Below are 19,337 nucleotides of genomic sequence, written 5' to 3' on the forward strand. Positions count from 1 at the left end.
ATATCCATATCCAAAAAATATTAAAATAAAAGTTGTCTATTTTAGATTAGATTCATTAGATTAGATTCAACTTTATTGTCATTCCACATGTTCAAGTACAAGGCAAAGAAAGGCAGTTTAGGTCTAACCAGGAGTGCAATAACAGGGAGTGCAGGTATAGGTTATGAAGTGTAATTATGGAGAAACTGTGCTTAATATTTACAGATGGATGTACTGTGAACATTATATACAGGTTGTATTAACTATGATCAGAGATTTACAACAGATGAATATATGTAGAGGTTGCTATTATTAATCGGAAGTATGCAGATAGATAACAATTGCAAATGTATATGTACAGAGGATGTGTAGAATTCAAGATGAATTAGTGCAACAAAGTGCAAGGAATATGTGCAAATATTAACAACCCAAGCTCTTTCTGAAAACGTAGTGCCGCGGATGTTTCTGGAGACAGCGGATTACGTCCCGGGGGGTACGTACGGCAGCGTTTATTTTTTTCAAGCGAACGCTGCGGGGCGGTGTGACGCCGTTCCCTTTCGCGCTTGCCTTACCTCCTTGTGGAGGGCTTCCCCGCTGCAACCCGTTTGTCCACTCAGCTCAGCGTGGACGTTTCGAGTCCGGGGAAGAGCAGTTCCAGCAATCAGGTAAGACAAAAACAGAATCCCAAAAATTAAGTGAACGAGTTTCGTGACAGGGTGAGAACGCGGCAAAATCCGAAAACGCGGTGGAATAAAAAAAAAATCAGGGCTTTTATTTTTTTTGGACGGCTTTTGTGAACTGTTGCTCGGGTTTAGGGAAGTGGGCAGGCGAGCAGGCGGGTGGGCGGGTCGATCGGTAAAATTGGTTGGGTTCAGGGAAGGAGGAGGGCGAGTCGGCCGATTCATCCGGTCAGTGGCCTCCGGCGGGTTTACGTGAGAACAGAGTGGGCGCGAACCGCACTCGCGAGAGGCGTCTGAGGTGCGAAAAAGCGCGCAACAGCGGCCTCTCGCGGATTCCCGAAAACAAAAACTGCAGCCGTACGTACCCGCCGGGACGTATTCCGCTGTCTCCATAAACGTCCGCGGGACTACGTTTCCACAATGAGCCCGGGTTGAATATTAAATAATAAACAATGCAGTGTTTATGGGTAATGTAAGTTTTGAGGAGAGTGTGGAGGTGTATGTGGGGGGGGTGGGGGCGGCAAAAGAGTCTGTGGGGGGCAGAGTTCGAAGAGGGGGAAAAAGCTGTTCCTCAGTCTGCTGTCTTTTGTTAGCTATACACCAGGGGTGGCCAACGCTGTTCATGGAGAGCCACCTTCCTGCAGATTTCAGTTGCTACCCATATCAAACACACCTGAACCAATCAATTAGGACCTGAACACCACGTGATAACTACAGGCAGGTGTGTTTGATTTGGGTTGCAACTGAAATCTGCAGGAAGGTGGCTCTCCAGGAACAGGGTTGGCCACCCCTGCTATATACTGTAAGACATGAAACTTGTAAATAATGGAAATTACTCTTAATTTGTTACATTGTTTACTAATAACTTTAGTTGAAATAAAAAATAAATCTTATTTTCAAATTCATATTTATATTTAGAGGTATTTTTATGTCATACTTCAATGTCTTTATTTATATAGCACTGCAGGTTGAATGGCCCAAAGTGCTTCACTTCACACATGTAGGAATGTAAAGTCTAAAGTATAAACATTAAATTACACAAAAAGCATTTCTTAGAGTACATCAAATGCAAACTGTGACCCTAAAGCCTCTTGAAGGTACAGAGGAAGACCATTCCACAATTTTGGCCCTACCACAGCCAATACACAGTCGCCTTATGATTTCTTGTTAGACTTTGGAACAGTGAATAATGACAGTTTACTTGATCTGACCGGATTGTGTTTCACTTGTAGTGTAGTCACCCTAGAAAAGCTTACAAAACAAAAACCAACATGTTTGTTTGAGGGCAACATTTTTTTCATTCATTTACTCATTTTCCTTCGGCTTCGTCTCTATTTTAAAGGTCACCACAGCGAAATGAACTATTCTGTTATATGTTTTCCGCAGCGGATGTCCTTTTAGCATACAACCCAGTACTAGAAAACACATACACACTCAAATTCACACACACACTCATACACTACGGCCAATGTAGCTTACGCAATTCACCTGTACCGCTTGTCTTCAGACTGTGTGGGAAACCGGAGCACCCAGAGAAAACCCACACCAACACGGGGAGAACATGCAAACTCCACACAGAAATGCCAACTGGCCCACCCGGGACTCAAACCATTGACCTTCTTGTTGTAAGGTGACAGTGCTAACCATTGAGCCACTGTGCCACACCCCTTTTTTCATTAAAATACAAAATATGAGCACAATGGAAGCTGTGAGTTTTCTGGCTAATGTGACATCGTTGAACTTTACAGTCGTCTTTAATTGCTCACTGATTTTTCGATGGCTTTTGAATCATGTGAAGTTTGAACAAACTCTCTCAACTTTAAACCAGGAGTCACTCTTTTTTAGTGACTGTGGCAGTCCGTCATTCCTGGGGTTTGGGTTTGCTTGTCCCTCAGCGGAAACGCACAAAGCATCAAAGAGCCCCACCGGCCTCAGCACTCGGTGACTTCGGGGCTGAGACTGTCTATATGAATGATGCTAATAGCATCTCACCGATCTCTGAGGTGAACCAATGAAAGGATGGTGTCAGAAGTCTAAAACACTACAAAAACAATCCCCTCCAGGTTTCCCTGGGTGATTAAAATGGATGGATCCAAAAAAGAACATCGCTGCCGATGTAGTCAATGCATCCTCTGGGCAAAACCGGCTACAAAAGACTTTAAAGCGTTGCAAACTTTAAAGCCAGAAAAAAAGTAATTAGTTCCTCTGCCTTTGTTATCTCTCGATTATTTCAAAGGGCATTTGTGCTTTTTTGTTTTCTAATAAATCATAACTGCTATAAGGAGCTGAGAATCTTGTTTTGGATTTTGGTCAAGTGTAGAGTAATAGACAAAGCTCATATTAGATTATCAAAAATGTTTGCCAACAATTTATTTATTTATTTATTTATTTTTTTTTTTTTTGGCTCAGCTGGTGTCTTCTACATCATCTGGTTTGATGCTAAAGGGTTTGTATGTAACTCATAAAACACATGAAATAAATGCTACAGTAATTTATAATAAAATCTGTGCTGTTTTTAAATCATTAGTATGTTGTTTTTTGTGTAGTTGCCATACTAACACAACAATTTTAGTGATACAAACAAATGACCTAATACCAGGGCTTAATTTGTGCCGGATCCGGCACCTCTGAAATCTGATCCGGTACCTCATTTTACTGATCCCCCTTCTCAACCGCCCTCCATCCCGATCCACTGTTCACTTTAACTTTCATCCGCAACATCCCTCCACCATCCAACTCCCTGCAACAAACCCCCAATCCCCCACCACCCCGGCTCTTCACTTTCATGCGTAACACCTCTACATCCTCTGGTAACATGCTGGATCCGTTACCCCGATCGGGACCTCACAATTTACAAATTAAGCACTGCCTAATACTGTATTTGTCCATATGGTATGGTAACAATTGAGTCGGAGTGACAACGAAGGTGAGAGACCAAACGCAGTTATTAACTGCTTACTCAGGCAGGCAATGGTCAAACAAGAACAAACGGTATCATGAGGGTCATCCAATAACGTAGTCGTGGTCATAGGCAGAGGACGGTTCAGGCAGAAAGCAGGATAAACAAAGAAGCAAGGCAAGGATCTAAAAGTAGGGATGGCTGATGTGAAACTGATGTCTCAACACAGTGTCGAGTCCTGTAGCGCAAGTGTTTCAAAACACTGCAACGAATCATGATACGAAACACCCAGGTCATGTGACTAAAGTGTTTTGAAACACCCGGTCACATGAAACCTGTCATTTCAGAAGTGTTTGGAGACTTGGCAAATCTGCGTTTGACTGCCAGGTTTGGAAAAAAGTACATCTCATGTAGCCTAGTGGACCGTTCAAGTAACTGTGCTGCAAATGGGCAGAGTTCCAATCCCAACTTGTACAAATATTTTGAAATATGACTAAAACAAAATATATTTATTCACAAAGTATTGGTACGGATGTCAGACCAATGTTGAAGCAAAACACGTTACAAGAACAGAGCATTTAAAAGCATCTATATCTGCATCTCCCTGGATTCTGACCCACTATCCCTGCATGCTAGTCAGGAACTTTTACTGCTTCACCGAACAGCTTGAAGCCTCAAACATGGGGTGCAATACCTCCGTTTGCTTAATAATTTCTTTGCTAAAGCTGTTCCTGAGCAATACATAAAAATGACCACTAGTTATCACTATAGAGAGGGGTTTCGAAATGTTGGAGCAGCAGCACATTTGCTTCGACTGTTTCAGTGTTATATAAAGCCTCGCTTTGCCCACTACTATCTAAAACCAGGGTAAGACTAGACAAAATAAATGCTTACAGGTAAACATACAACAAGACTCAGCAATAAGTATGTGTGTGAGAGATGAATATATAGTCAGTGTGATGAATCTATGATTAATTTCCAGCTGTGTGTGTGCTATCAGGGAAAGAACTGGAATTGGCGTGTGTGTGCGGTGCATGGTGGGATTAGTAGTTCATATCGGTGGCAGATTTGTAGTTCTCCAGCGATCTGCAACTGCTAGATCGTGATCGTGACGGGTATATTATAAAGTAAGATATATTACTACAAAACACTACAGTTTACTGTAGTAAAAACTAAAGTATACTACAGTTTCTGTAGCATTTATTAACAAAGTGCTGTAAATACTATAATATATACTGAATAATACACTTACACTATAGTATGGTTCAAAAACACTGCTATAAATTTCTATAGTATTTTAGTCATGTGGGATCTGTGTCTGATATGTTCTTAATTGTCTGTTTTGTGTCCTCTTCAAGGTCATCCACATCACTGGCAGGCTGCGGATAAGAATGGCATTAACGCACAGTCGTTCGGTACCCAATCAAATCATGGGCATGGTTGTGGTGGCACACGCACTTCCTCCACCAACCATCAATGAGGTTCGGATCGACTGTCAGATGTTTGTTACACGGGTCAACATGGATCTCAACATTGTCTACTGTGAAAACAGGTAACAGGTGTTCATGGTAATTCGGGACTTTTTGATTTAGTGAGTAATTTGTATGAATTCATACAATCTCATTCGTACAATTTAGTACGATTTGCTTATCGTCAATAACATACTGACACAACTCTGATAAATAATAATAAGCAATAAAAATAATAATGATAACCTACAGATAAAAGGTCAACCATGTGGTTATGATGCCGGTTAAGGGTAGGGTTTGGTGCCATGCCTCCTTTTTAAAATTGTACATTTTTGTGCGACTGAACTTGTAGGAATTCATACAAATTAGCCACTAACCTGACAAAACGTAAAATAGTTCTGTTTTCTTGTGAGATCATGCTGCAATAACTCCCATATTATGCTCATATGATTACCTTTATGCTGTGTATATGGTTGCTGTTTATGTAATATATATATATATATGTATATATATATATATATATATATACATAAACATCTGTATATGATTCATGTTTATGTGATGAAAAAGGTCTGCAAGGTTTTAAAGATTAAAGTGCACAACAAAGTCTTCTAAAGCAAAGAATCAATTCTGAACTGCCAAAATGGGTCTTAAGGCCTTTGTATACTTGTATACAAAATGGAAAAATGAACTGAAATGACGTCATATTAAATCAATTCCGGCCTTTATAGTTTATTTTAACAGTTGGAAACAGCTGACCAAAGTGAACTTTTTGGGGGAGTTTGTTTTGGTCCTAAAAACCTTTAAGCTCTCATTAGTCCGTGATGATTACGCAATCAGTGGGTGTGTTCTGGAACTTTGACTTGCATCGTATCCACGCAGTTCAAAGTCAGACAGGAGAAAAAAAAGCACAATGACACCTAGTTAGCACCAACACCTACTATCGCTCGCTGAGAGATTTTACAGATTCAAAGTCACACACCAGATGATAAACACAACCGCATTAGGCCACGTCTAATAGATTTCTAAACATTGTTTCATTTAGTGTCTGTCTAATAGAAAGCAATAAACATCATTGCGCAATATACACATGCACAGTACATTATATGTGCACTTTATTGTTTAAAGCAGAGATGCCCAAAGTAGGCCCTATGGGCCAAACTTGGCCTATGATAACCTTTGATTTGGCTCACCACCCTATCTGAGAAAATAGGGAGAAAGATGCTAAGGTCGGGGTAAATGCTACAACAGAGATTGTCATTTCTAATTTAACATATCCTTTTGTTTATTTATTGAGCTACAAAAAAAAACTAGTTGAAATTAAATGTTGTGTAATCAGATTTTTAAAAATACATACTTTTACCTTAAAGATAGAGCACAAGACATCGATAAGCAAATCAAGGCAAAGGCAGGTGCAGCTTGACTAGAACATTCAGCATTGTGACATAAATGGGATTGTTTATGGTTTTATTGTAAGACATACATCTAAATATGTAAAATAAAATACATAATTATTAATATAAGTATTGCAAGTTTTTTTCTATTTATTTTTAAATATAAATAAATTAAGAAATCACTATGGTAAATTTACTGTAATACAGTTCGGTATATTTACCTTCAGCCCCCCACATCAAGTTTGGTTTTTGGCCCTTCATAAGGAAAAGTTTACCCTGAAGCAATCATTGATGAGAGATGAGCTTGACACAAAAGCAGCTAAGCTTTTATTATGCCAGTCCAACACTTGTGGAAAAGAAGCAGTACTGTTTTATCAGACTAAATACATTTTGGGTTTGTTTTATAATGTTGCTCTGTGGAGTAAAAACAACATCTAATAGCATATTTGTTGTTTCTCTGTTTTCTATAAAACTGAACTGGAAATCAAAATGAGTGACTCCATTAGCATGAACCATACCTGTCAACATTGGGATGGGAAAATAAGGAAAACAGTGTCTAGTTAGTCAGCCTTGCTGCATGAACTGACTGTTTTGAGGACTGCATGGGAAGGGAAACGGAAAGAAAGGAAGGGAATGGAAAGGAAAGGAAGGGAATCCCACCTTTTTTATAATTTATTTTAAAGCCTTTTCAAGCATAAATAAAATGAAAGGACGGAACAGATTCACAGGTTAAGAGCAAGGGGCGTCCCCTGGTGGTTCAGCGGTATGGGTTACGTAAAGACCATTTTAATGTGGTCATGTCATTGGCCCATGAACATTTCCTGCTTGTCATCAAACTATTTCATAACAGTAAAAATAGGCAATTCAATCATATCTTAACGTTAAAACAGCTATAATAACATTATTTATCAATATGTGGCTCTTTTTAGATTCTCGGAAGCTGTAGAAATTAAAAATGCAAACCAGGAAATACATTGGGACCATTGTTTTTGTTTACAACCCTCAAACTGATGGTCTATAGGGAGAATTGGCTCATTGAAATTTATTGCTACCCTTTATAGAACGATAAAAAAATACAAGAGAAATACGAGAATATACCTTCATGGGATGATAGCAGGATAGAATTGTAAAATACGAGAGAATCCTGGGGAAAAAGGGAGGGTTGACAGGTATGGCATGAACATACAGGTCATGCTCCATCTCACTAGTTCACATTTCCTTGAATTTGAATATTCTTCAAAACATTTGGGTATATTTGAGTACATAAGTTCTAGTGCAGGGATGTCAAACTTAATTCCTGGAGAGCCGCAGCTCTGCACAATTGAGTTTCAACCCTAATTAAACACACCTGATCAAACTAATTGAGTCCTTTAGGCTTGTTTGAAACCTACAGGTAAGTGTGTTGGAGCAGAGTTGGAACTTAACTGTGCAGGGCTGCGGCCTTCCAGGAATTGAGTCTGACATCCCTGTTCTAGTGCTTTTGGAATATTTCCAACCCAAGCTCACTCTGAAAACATGGCCCCACAGAAGTTTCTGGAGAAAAAAATAAAACAAACGAGTTCGTAACGGGGCGAAAATGTGGTGAAATCCGAAAACGAGGTCAAAATCGGAAGAAGGCTTTTCTTTTTCCGCAAAGCTTAAATCGTCGCTTGGGTTTAGGGAAGGAGGTGGAGGGCGGCCGGGTCGGCTGATTGGCTGGTCGCCCAGCCAATCGTTCAGTCATTCAGCCAGTCGGTCAGTTGGACAGACGATCGACAGCGGCCTCCGGCTGCTTTTTACGCGAGAATAGTGCAGGCGAGAGGCCGATGTGAACGCTTTTTCGCGTCTCAAACGCCGCTCGCGGATTCGCGGAAACAAAAACTGCACAAATAGGTACCTCCCGGGACATATTTCGTGGTCTCCAGAAATGTCCGTGGGGTTACGTTTACAGAATGAGAATGATATTTTAATGTACAAATCTTTCATTTTGTGCCTTTAAAATGAGAAAATTTCACTGAGAGCCCCTTGCAATCTTAAAAAGCGCAACAAAAATATGTTTGTTTCCGACAAGTAAGCCTAGATACAACAGACTTGGCCATGATCTGACCAATCAGAGCAGAGTACAAATCTTCAAAACTAATTGTTTGGTTATCTTTTAGATGTTAAATGCACATTAGGAGAAAATGAAAATGTTTTTGACCTTGGATGCAGGTAAACCTATTGAAGGAGACCTACAAATTGAAATTAGCAACGTTTAAATTTGCATAATAGGGGCACTTTAATCAATCATGTCGAAGGGCGGTGAAATGCGCCTAATGTTAATCTATAATTTCACATTGAAGCTTATTTTACGAAGCTTATATGCACAATTTAGTATAAGCCTGGTATTGTGTGCAATTTGATTTGAGATTTTCTTTACAGCCCTAAAGAATGATAAACGGTGCAAAAAAAAAAAAAAAAAAGATTTTCAATTTCAGCTGCTTAGAGTCCAAAATATGACATTATTATAGAACTGAAGGATCAGCGGGTGAAAATGTGTTTTGCAAGAGTGGATAATCAGCCACACAGTAATGTTCATGTGCAGTTCATTATAGAGCTGATAGTGATGAGTTCTGCTTAAACGCAATCCCAGAATGACCTTGTTTCAACATCTATCGCTCGTTTGAAAAGCCAGCCGAGAAAAAAAAGAAGCTCTTTTGTACTTACAAAACATCTGTGGTTCCACCGCTGCCCCATAAAATGAGAACATCTTCATTTGGCCAGGCTTGAAAGGAAATATCATATTAGTTTTATTAGTTTTATTTATATCTCTGGGATTGAAGTCATCCCAGTGTCTGCTAAAATTTTTACCACTCCCCTGCACTTAACATATTTATGAGAGAATGGAAACGCGCCAAGTCTATAGCCGAGTTATCACCACAGAAAAAGCTTGCTTTAAAATGGAGGTGGATAGAGATCGGCTTGCCGTTTTTTATACTGGCTATGTTCGCTGGTCCGTGTAGAAAAGGACTGCACAGAGGTTTGAGTCAAATAATGTCTCTGCTAATAGTATTTTCCCAGCTGAAAGGCATTTCGTTTGGTTTTAACCACCTGTTTTTATCAAATTTTCAATACTTCTGTGATAATTGCTTTTAGATTCAGCAAGCAGTTAGTAAAGCTACAGTAGGTCAGAAAATATTAGGTCTATAATAAAAACAGGCTGACAGCGTGCCATCACAGATGGAAACCTTTTTAATGAATAAAATCTGGTGCACTGTATATTTAGCTTACAGAAGGGCTGGGAAATCAGAATCTCCTTATCAGTAAGGTTGACTCGAAACAAATCAGGTCTTTGCCCTAGTTTAGTCTGTCATTGACAGAAAAACGATGATAACCCACAGTAAGATCTGATTGGGTACTTTTTGGTGGACTATTCAGTGATAAAATGATGGAGCCAGTGCTTTTGCTGGATCAGAACAGCACAGGAACCTGACAAAACTTCTGTTTACTTGTGATTACATGGTTGGCAGATACTGGTGCCATCAATAACCCACATAATAACTTGGGATACATTTTTGACCAAGAAGAAATCTATTATAAAGTTGTAATTTTAATAATGAAATGAAACTATACTTTAGGACTCTCAAAATCAAAAGTTATATGAAAAAATATATGAACTAGTATGCATATATATATATATATATATATATATATATATATATATATATATATATATATATATATATATATCACATGTAGCAGTGCGATATGGCGTGCGTTGCCTTAGTGTCCCACCAGTGTCGATATACGATATACAGTGTCATATCGCAATGCTATGAGTGTGATATTGTGTTTATGCGACAGTTCGACAGCATAATCGTGTGTATAAAAAAGAAAATCAAATACGGAGAGTAAAAACCCTTTTGTATGAGGAACTACTTTCTTCCACCATACATTCACACCTGCAGCTAAACGTCAGAACAGCAGAAACCATTTACTACTTCACCAACATCACTTTAAAGCTAGTATTTGAACGATTCTCTAGCGTAATGTCTAAAGTCATGATAAAACAGGTGATTTTGCTCACATTTTAGGATTATAAGGCTGAACAGCATGAAATGCCATCAGTCTACAGAGATTTCCCAGTATTTCTCTGTTGCAATCAGGAGATCACAGTAATTAACCTCAAAAAAGCCAAAGCAGCGCAATCACTACCAGATTACTGTTGTGTTTGTGATAAGAAAAAACACTAAACACATGCGGGCATTTCTTCTCTCTGTTTACTGAACTAGTCTGCATTAATGAAAACAGGAGATGCATGAGAAACAAAGGTAGCCAACCAAAAAGTCAGGGTTATACAAAGATACATACATTCCTGATATGTGAGCCCCAGTCCTCACACTCAATACACAACAATTACTATAGTATAAATAAAGCACTGCAGCATAAAAAATAGAGAGATCGACTTAGAATGTCACTTACCAATTTTATAATGTTTTGATCATCTGTCGTTTAAAAATACTTCGATCTTTTCTCTTCAGATGGGTTATCATGCTGTCTCTGTCGCCATCTTGTGGATGAACAGCGTCAACCATCTTTGCTCTGCTCAGTATAACAGGCTGAATGATGCCAACACACTGAATCTCTGAAATTATAAATATTTAAAATAGGCATTATCCTTATAAATAAACTGCATAGTTGCAATCTAAATAACTACATTCTCGCTTAAAAAAAGCCTCAAAAGTTGTCAAACAGCTGCAATATTTGTCAAACTGTAGTGAGTTTCACTCCTCCAATATGATGTGCAATGAAAAGATTTACATTCATTAGCAAATTCAGTTTAATTTGAAGGACTATAGTTTTCCTATTAATTTGCATATTGATAAATCCTAATTAATAACAGAAGAGGGGGCATAGTGGCTCAGTGGTTTGCAGTAGTTAGTGAAAACAGAAGTTGAATGGTAACACTTTATTTTGATGGTCCATTTGAGTGTTAGTAGACTGTCTGCTTAATATCTGTTGATACTGCTACTTCAACAGACATTTAACAGACTATAAGAAACTTTGCAAGTACATGTCAACGTACACTAACCCCAACCCTAACCTAACAGTCTACTCATAATCTGATGAGAGTTAGTTGGCATGTAGATACAATGTAACAAATGGACCATCAAAATAAAGTGTGACCAGTTGAAATTTTTTAAACTTTTACAACCCTTTTATATTAACCCTTTAATATTTCATGTTGTACCTGTTGTTTTTCAAATGTTCCACCATATTTAGTTCACTAAATAAAGCCTTTGTCCACCCTGTCATGCCAATGTCCACCCTGTCATCTTGTTTTTTATGAAAATAAGCAAATTATTTATAATCTCAGCAAAACATCTTGCGTGATTTCTTAAATAACAAGGGCCAGCTAAAATGGTTTAAAAGTTTGACAAAATATTTTAGATCTTGGGTTTTATTTAGAAAAGAATGTGCAACGGTTGCTTATTTCATTGGTAAATAAATGTTTTGTCCATTATTTTATTAATATAAATAAACTTTTTCCATAATCTATGAAGTTGGGTTGGTAAAGGGACACATTACCTTTCAAAAAATATACATTTTATTATCACACTGCAATGAAAATATACTTATACTACTTTAAATTTGTCCATGACAAGGTTGACATAATTTGAGGTTTGTTTACTGTTTTTCTGCTGGCAGACTATTTGTAAAAAGTGCAGAAGCTTGACCAACATTAATTTCTTACAGCCCTATGTCTAATTAATACAACAACCATGTGGTTAAATCAAAAATCTCAAACTTTTTTGGGGGGAAAATGTTGATGTCTCAAAGACACTTTATAGTGATAATGACCCAACCTGTAATAGTAAAACAGAGTATAAATTCATTAGGAGGGGTAAATATATTGTAAAAAAAAAAAAAAGTGTGAATTTTCATGCTGTAACAATCCTTTGCAGAATCAGCGACTACATGGACCTGACACCTGTCGACATCGTAGGCAAGAGATGTTATCACTTCATTCACGCAGAGGACGTGGAAGGCATTCGGCAAAGCCATTTAGACCGTGAGTATCTGCTCCCAAATCCATCCAATCAATCTGCGCAGCCAGCCAACAGTGCCAAAAACTACAGGACGGTTGTTAAAGAGCAAGATTCAGTGTCCTTACATGCTTTAGCGGGACTCATTGATCATTGGTCAATGACATCCTGAGAGCACACTGCGTTACGTGCCAAAGCTGCTGTAATGTGTTCGCCGCAGCACTTCAGCGTAATGGGACAGCAGTGTGACAGGCCAGATTATCCGTGCTAGCGCTTCTTCTCATAACTGTCCGTGAAGAAACGTTTCCCTCTGCCAGACGGCTAGGCGAGGCGCGCACGTCTCCCAAACAAGCCCCGTATCACTCGCCGAGCTCAGAATATCTGTTCGTTTGACAGTCTTACACATTTCACTCCTCCTTTCAGGTTAAGCTGCTCCTGTACATTTTCGAGTGCATTTTTATGTCATGTAGTATTCATCCGAGCCGCTCTTTGAAGCTTCCTCAACCTTTTTTTGCGCGTGCGGCTTTCATCGTGCTCAGCAGGAGGGCCCGCTGACCGTCTGGAGGAACGCTCATGCTTTTTGAATATCCTAAATCATCTGTTAAGTGTATTTTGGCAGCGCACCTATTGCGCTCGCCGCCGTGGCAGAAATTCAAAGCGTCATTGAGAGCGGCGTAGCGTTTCATACAGTAAATGTGTGCGCCGCTCTACAGCAGGCAGGTTGCCATTATTTAAGTAGTGAGGGTTGAGGAAGACCAGGAGGAGGGGGATAAATCCCTCGTTTTATTAGCTGTTTGCAGAGGAGGGCGGGTGTCCTTGGGGCTGGCGAGGGAATTTGGAGCTGTCTGATTAGATATTGGGAGTTCAACTGAATTAGAGCGCAATTACCACTGTATTGCACTGTCCCTTTGCCTTAAAAAGCCACCAGATTGGGTCCATTAGACCTTGATTTGAAACCCAGCGGAGGCAAAGAGGACTGAAGCCCCGGGATTGCATTGATAGTGGAGAAAGAGATTGTGTGAAAGGAGAGAGAGAGAAAGGGATAGACACAAAAAAGAGAAGTGCACATCCTCGGATAGCCCTGGCTTTCTAACCATCTATTACACATTAGCGTGTCGGCAATCAACATTAATAGACCAATGGACGCTCATGTCGCTACAGTAAGGAGTGAGTAAGGGGGCTGTTCCTGCATTTTACTTTCATGTTTGATTCGATAAAATGTGATTGAAACAAGTGTTATTAAGTATAATGCAATCAAAAAACACTTTTAGGAAAACTATAAAGCTACAGTGCAAGCTGCTAACAAACTGTAGGTATTGACAATCAATCTATTCCAGGTCATCTGTGGGGTCTTAAAAAGTCTTACAATGTCTTAAAGGTGCAGTAGGCGATTGTCTTCTTAAACATGTTTTGTTGTGCTCTTTGAAAGTCTCTGAACAGTCCAATAGTAAAGATTAAAGTAAATGATCTAAATGTGTTTATATGTATTTTTAAAAATATGTATATCTGCATATAATGCATATAAATGGTTATATTGATACTACTTTTAAACAGGTTATCCCTGCACGGCTAAATACATTATAATGAGGTGTATTCCGTCTCAGCTTAAATCAAAGCCAGATCTTCAGGTGTCTGCATGAACATGACATGCGTGACCTAGGAGCAGTCAGACCGATCTCCCACTGATTGCTAATGAGAGGCTGATATCAGATCACACAGGGCCATCAGATTGGTCAGCCAGGGATAAGAGGGATGATGTCAGTCTGGTTGAACCTACAGATGCAGAAACAAGTATCCTGTGTGTGCATGCATGTATAGCGTTATATATGAGTCAAACTTTATGATACAGTTCATTCGTCAAATTTTCATAGTGCTTCACTTTTTTCAAAATTATAAGCACAGTACCCCATAATGACAATGTAAAAAAAGTTTTTGAAATTGTTGAAAATGTATTAAAAAAAAAACTTTGCTCAGTACTTTGTTGATGCACCTTTGGCAGCAATTACAGCCTCAAGTCTTTATGAATATGATGCCACAAGCTTGGCACACCTGTCTTTGGGAATTTTTGCCCATTCCACTTTGCAGTACTCTTACGCTCTATCAGGTTGGATGGAAAGCGACGGTGTACAGCCATTTTCAGATCTCTCCAGAGATGTTCAATAGGATTTAGGTCTGGCCTCTGGCTGGGCCACTCAAGGACATTCACCGAGTTGTTGTGAAGCCACTCTATTGATATTTTGACGGTGTGCTTTGGGTCATTGTCCTGCTGGAAGATGAACCGTCGCCCCAGTCTGAGCTCAAGAGCACTCTGAAGCAGGTTTTCATCCAGGATGTCTCTGTACATTGCTGCATTCATCTTTCCCTCTATCCTGACTAGTGTTCCAGTTCCTGCTACTAAAAAACATCCCCACAGCATGATGCTGCCACCACCATGCTCCACTGTAGGGATCGTATTAGCCTGGTGATGAACCTGGTTTTCTCCAAACGTAACACCTGGCATTCACTCCAAAGAGTTTAATTTTAGTCTCATCAGACCAGAGAATGTTGTTCTGAGAGTCCTTCAGATGCCTTTTGGCAAATTTAAGGCGGGTAGGGGTTTCTGTCTGGCCACTCTACCATACAGGCCTGATTGGTGGATTGCTGCACAGATGGTTGCCCTACTGTAAGATTCTCCTCTCTCCACAGAAGAACACTGAAGCTCAGACAGAGTGACCATCAGGTTATTGATCACCTCCCTCACTAGGTCCCTTCTCCCCCGATCACTCAGCTTAGATGGCCGGCCAGCTCTAGGAAGAGTCCTGGTGGTTCCAAACATCTTATGGATGATGGAGGCCATTGTGCTCAATGGAACTTTTCAGAAATTCTTCTGTAACCTTCCCCAGCCTTGTGGCTCAAGACAATCCTGTCTTGGAGGTCTACAGACAATTCCTTTGTCTTCATGCTTGGTTTGTGCTTTGACATGCACTGTCAACCCTGGGACCTTATATAGACAGTTGTATGCCTTTTCAAATCATGTTCAATAAACTGAATTTACCCCAAGTGAACTCCAGTTAAGCTGCTGAAACATCTTAAGAATGATCAGGGGAAACAGAATGTACCTGAGCTCAATTTACAGCTTCACGCCAAAGGCTGTGAATACTGAGTACATGTGATTTTTCAGGTTTTTTATTTGTAATAAATAATAATAAACTCTTTTTTTCATTGTCATTATGGGGTATTGTGTGTAGAATTTTGTGGAAATAAATGAATTTAATCCATTTTGGAATAAGGCTGTAACATAAAAAAAATTTGGAAAAAGTGAAGCGAATACTTTCCGGATGCACTGTATCCCTTTAAAAAGCTTCTCTATAAGAAAAACTGCTGATGAAAGCAAAGTTGGTAAACAACTGTAAACAAGCTACAGTTAAGCTTATGAGCTGTATTAAATGTCAGAAGAATTGTTTATTGATTTTTAATGCTAATTTAATTCACACTGTTTTGAAAGTAATAAGCCACTTGAGGTGCATAACAATGATTTTAACTACAGTTAAGGTAAAATCGCTACGCTGGAAAGTCTCTCATGGCCTATTTCTTTAACTACTTTTATGACATTTTAAAACACAAGCTATCATTGTCATCCATTTGTTTAAGGGCTTAATTTGAGCTTCGTAACTGGAAAGAAATTGCTGTAGTTTACAAAAGAAAATTAAAAAGCCGGCTGGTTATTTTGGAGATTGGCTGGCGATTTTTTTGAGTAATTGAATATTGGCTAATGAATAATGACGTCAATATAAGCAGTGATTTTAAAAGTGAGGGATTTAATTGCTCTGCACACTGAGGAAGGCTTTTGAAAATGCTTGTCCTTTGTCAGTAATGAATATAAAATAAAATTAATTAAAAGACTATCATGAGTGCAGATAACCCTCAAATAATATTTCTTATATTAGAGGGATAGTTGACCCAAAAATGAGAATCATTTACTCTCCCTCATTTGATTTTAAATGTTTATAAGTTTCTTTCTTCTGTTTAATCATAAAAGAAGATATTTTGAAGAATGCTGGTTGCTGGGACCCACTGACTTCAATTGCCGAAATGTCATTTTAAGTGAGCTATACCTTTAAGTAATCTAACAGATTAACACAGGCCCGGATTGGCTAATCGGGAGGACCGGGAGAATTCCCGGTGGGCCGGTCTTTTTTTTTGGCCGCAAGGGCCGGTGTCCCTAGCTGCTTGCACTCTCAGCAGTCACACTTTTTTCTTCTATTTATTTTTTTGACCATAGCTTTACTCTTTTTAATCATTATTTTATCGTAGTGCCGCTCTTTTTATTTATTTTCTCGCAGCCCCGTGAGAAAAATGCAGCCTGCAGGTTAACTAACGTTAATGATGATGATGTAATGCAACTATCGACCCTAAACAGCGGCACCTTAGTGAATATAAGAATTCGAATAAAATGAATAAAACACCTGCTCAATGAAAATCAAATGATTCACTACATTAATAAATCTGACATAACTTGATCAGAAATGTAAAAATAGGAGACAAAGATTGAGCCATCAAAAGAAAGTAGTGCTGTGTCTTAAGGGTCGCAAGTCATTAGTTATTTTTTACTCTCACTGTAATAGTGCCAACGTGGTCCAGTGGTAAGCACATTGCATATCAATGTCACAGACCTGTGATCAAATCTCCCATGAAAAATCAGGGTTTTTTTTTTTCGATTTTATTGTTAAGACATAAAATACTGTTAGGGCTGTTGAACATTTGAATTTCTAAAGCAGCAGTTTTCTTGAAAAAGACGTGATAGTGCCATTAGTAACTGAATTGGAATCAGTCGTGAACTGAGGTGGGCTGGTCTGGCTTGAAACTCCAGGGCTGAAAATGAGTACCACTCCGGCCCTGGATTAACACACAAACACACACACACACACACACACACACACACACAAACAAACAAACAAAAAAACAGAATAGAGCGGTTGTTGAATAACAGTTAAGGTAAAATCTCTATACTGCAAAGTTTCTCATAGCCTATTTCGTTACCTACTATTATGACATTTTTAAGATATTTTGAAGAATGCTGATTGCTGGGACCCATTGACTTTAATAGTAGGGGGCAAAATAATATACAAGTTAATGGGTACCAGCACTCAGCATTTTTCAAAGTATCTTCTTTTGTGTTCAACAGTATAAAGAACTCAAATAGGTTTTGAACAAGTGAAGGGAGGGTAAATAATAAAAGAATTGTCATTTTTGGGTGAAATTTCACTTTAAGTAATCGAATTTATCAACAAACCCACACACACACACACACACACACACAAAAATAAATAACACATTAGTATGGTGCAAATGGTGTTGTTGAACTACAGTTAAGGTAAAATCGCTAAACTGCAAAGTCTGCCATAGTCTATTTATTTACCTACTTATATGACATTTTCAAGATATTTTGAAGAATGCTGATTGCTGGGACTCATTGACTTCAATATAGGAGAAGAAGTACTATAGAAGGATAGTACATTTTTCAAAATATCTTCTTTTGTGTTCAATAGTAGAAAGAAACTCAAATAGGTTTTGAACACATAAAGGTAGAGTTAATGATGATCAAATTGTCATTTTTGGGTGAACTTTACTCATAGTCTATTTCTTACTCATAGTCTATTTCGACTTTGTTCTGGTCTAAAGAACAGACTATTTACAGTTTCTCAAAATAGCAACGCGCCAAAACACGCCTGCTTTTTTAGACCAGAACGCCTCTGGGCGCACATTTGAGCGCAAATGCATTTGCTATTTAAACAGAGTGCCGCAACACCTCAAAATGACCCTTGCGCCGAGCTAAAAGTACCAAAAGACTATTGCACGGCGCCTTGCGCCACATTGCGCCGGGTGTATGATAGGGCCCATTGACTTCAATAGTATGGAATACTATGGAAGTCAATGGATGCTAGCATTAAGCATATTTTAAAGTGTCTTCTTTTAAGTTCAACAGTACAGATAAAGTCAAATGGTGTTTGAACATGTAAAGGGAGAGTAAATAATGACCGAATTGTCCCCTAAAAACATCCTTTTTTGTAGTAAAAAAGATAAAATAAAAAAATAATGTTGCAAAAAACTGCATTTAAGGTGAAATTGTTCTCATAGCCTATGTCTTTACCTCCTTTTATGACATTTTCAAACATGAAGCATCCCTTTGTTTAACAGTTTAATGTGAGCTCCGTAACCAGAAAGAAACAAAGGAGAATTAGAAAGCCGAGCGGTGCTCATGAAGCATTTGAGAGCAGGTGTTTTATATGGGCAGAAATGCATTGTGACAGCTCTGACCTCACCTGTGTCAGCTTCAGAACAGCACCAACACGGCTTAAATTAATAAAAGACACTGTGTTACAAGACTACGTATAATACTCACCGCATAAATGCTCTGCGAGTGTGTGGATGTGGATCTGTGTGTGTGTGTGCTTTTACCAGCTGAGAAAGGAGAGAGAGAGACAGAGGTGGGAAACGATGGCTCACAGAAGTGTGGAGAAACCCCAGGAGACTGAAGCTCTGTGCCTGAAGGCAGACTACAAGAGCCGGTCTCTGAAGAGTAGTTCAAACTGACTTTAATGAAAAACTCCCTTCACTCCTTATTGTGCTTGAAGATAGACTCCACAGCTGCGGAAAAATACACCTGCTCTAACACCCATCGCATGTACCGTTGACAATGTTTCTTCAGGTTTCCTCCATAATGGATTCAGAGTAAATATGAAATGCTGTCCATGTGTGTTATTCTGTATTTGTGGATGTCATGCGTTCACGTCTGCGGTAATTCATTTGAATGAATCGGATGTAAAGTTAATTAGGTGTTTGTGCCAGGGTTTCTGCAGGTATTATGAGGGTAAATTAAAGACTTATTTTGCAATATCATTTTAGACCAACTAAAAATTTAAGTAAAAGGG

The 19,337-nt window shown here is 38.9% G+C and overlaps 1 protein-coding gene and 1 long non-coding RNA gene across 11 annotated transcripts in view; one reads left to right on the forward strand and one right to left on the reverse strand.

Moving 5' to 3' along the window:
- Positions 1-19,337, forward strand: part of npas3 (neuronal PAS domain protein 3) — a 609,585-nt gene that overhangs the window by 571,152 nt on the left and 19,096 nt on the right. For all 10 annotated transcript variants that reach the window (XM_087289921.1, XM_087289922.1, XM_087289923.1 and 7 more), the window contains 2 exons: positions 4,917-5,110; positions 12,346-12,452. In XM_087289921.1, the coding sequence (XP_087146047.1) occupies positions 4,917-5,110; positions 12,346-12,452 (301 nt within the window). The remainder of the gene's footprint in view (positions 1-4,916; positions 5,111-12,345; positions 12,453-19,337) is intronic.
- On the reverse strand, positions 11,995-18,051 carry LOC147839933 (uncharacterized). The gene is made up of 3 exons (XR_015513043.1): positions 17,553-18,051; positions 17,312-17,448; positions 11,995-16,559 (listed from the first exon to the last, which is right to left on the reverse strand). It is a non-coding gene; the product is annotated as an uncharacterized LOC147839933 (long non-coding RNA).

Source organism: Danio rerio, chromosome 17, assembly GCF_052040795.2.
Source record: "Danio rerio strain M-AB ecotype USA chromosome 17, GRCz13ab, whole genome shotgun sequence".
Lineage (NCBI taxonomy): Eukaryota > Metazoa > Chordata > Actinopteri > Cypriniformes > Danionidae > Danio > Danio rerio.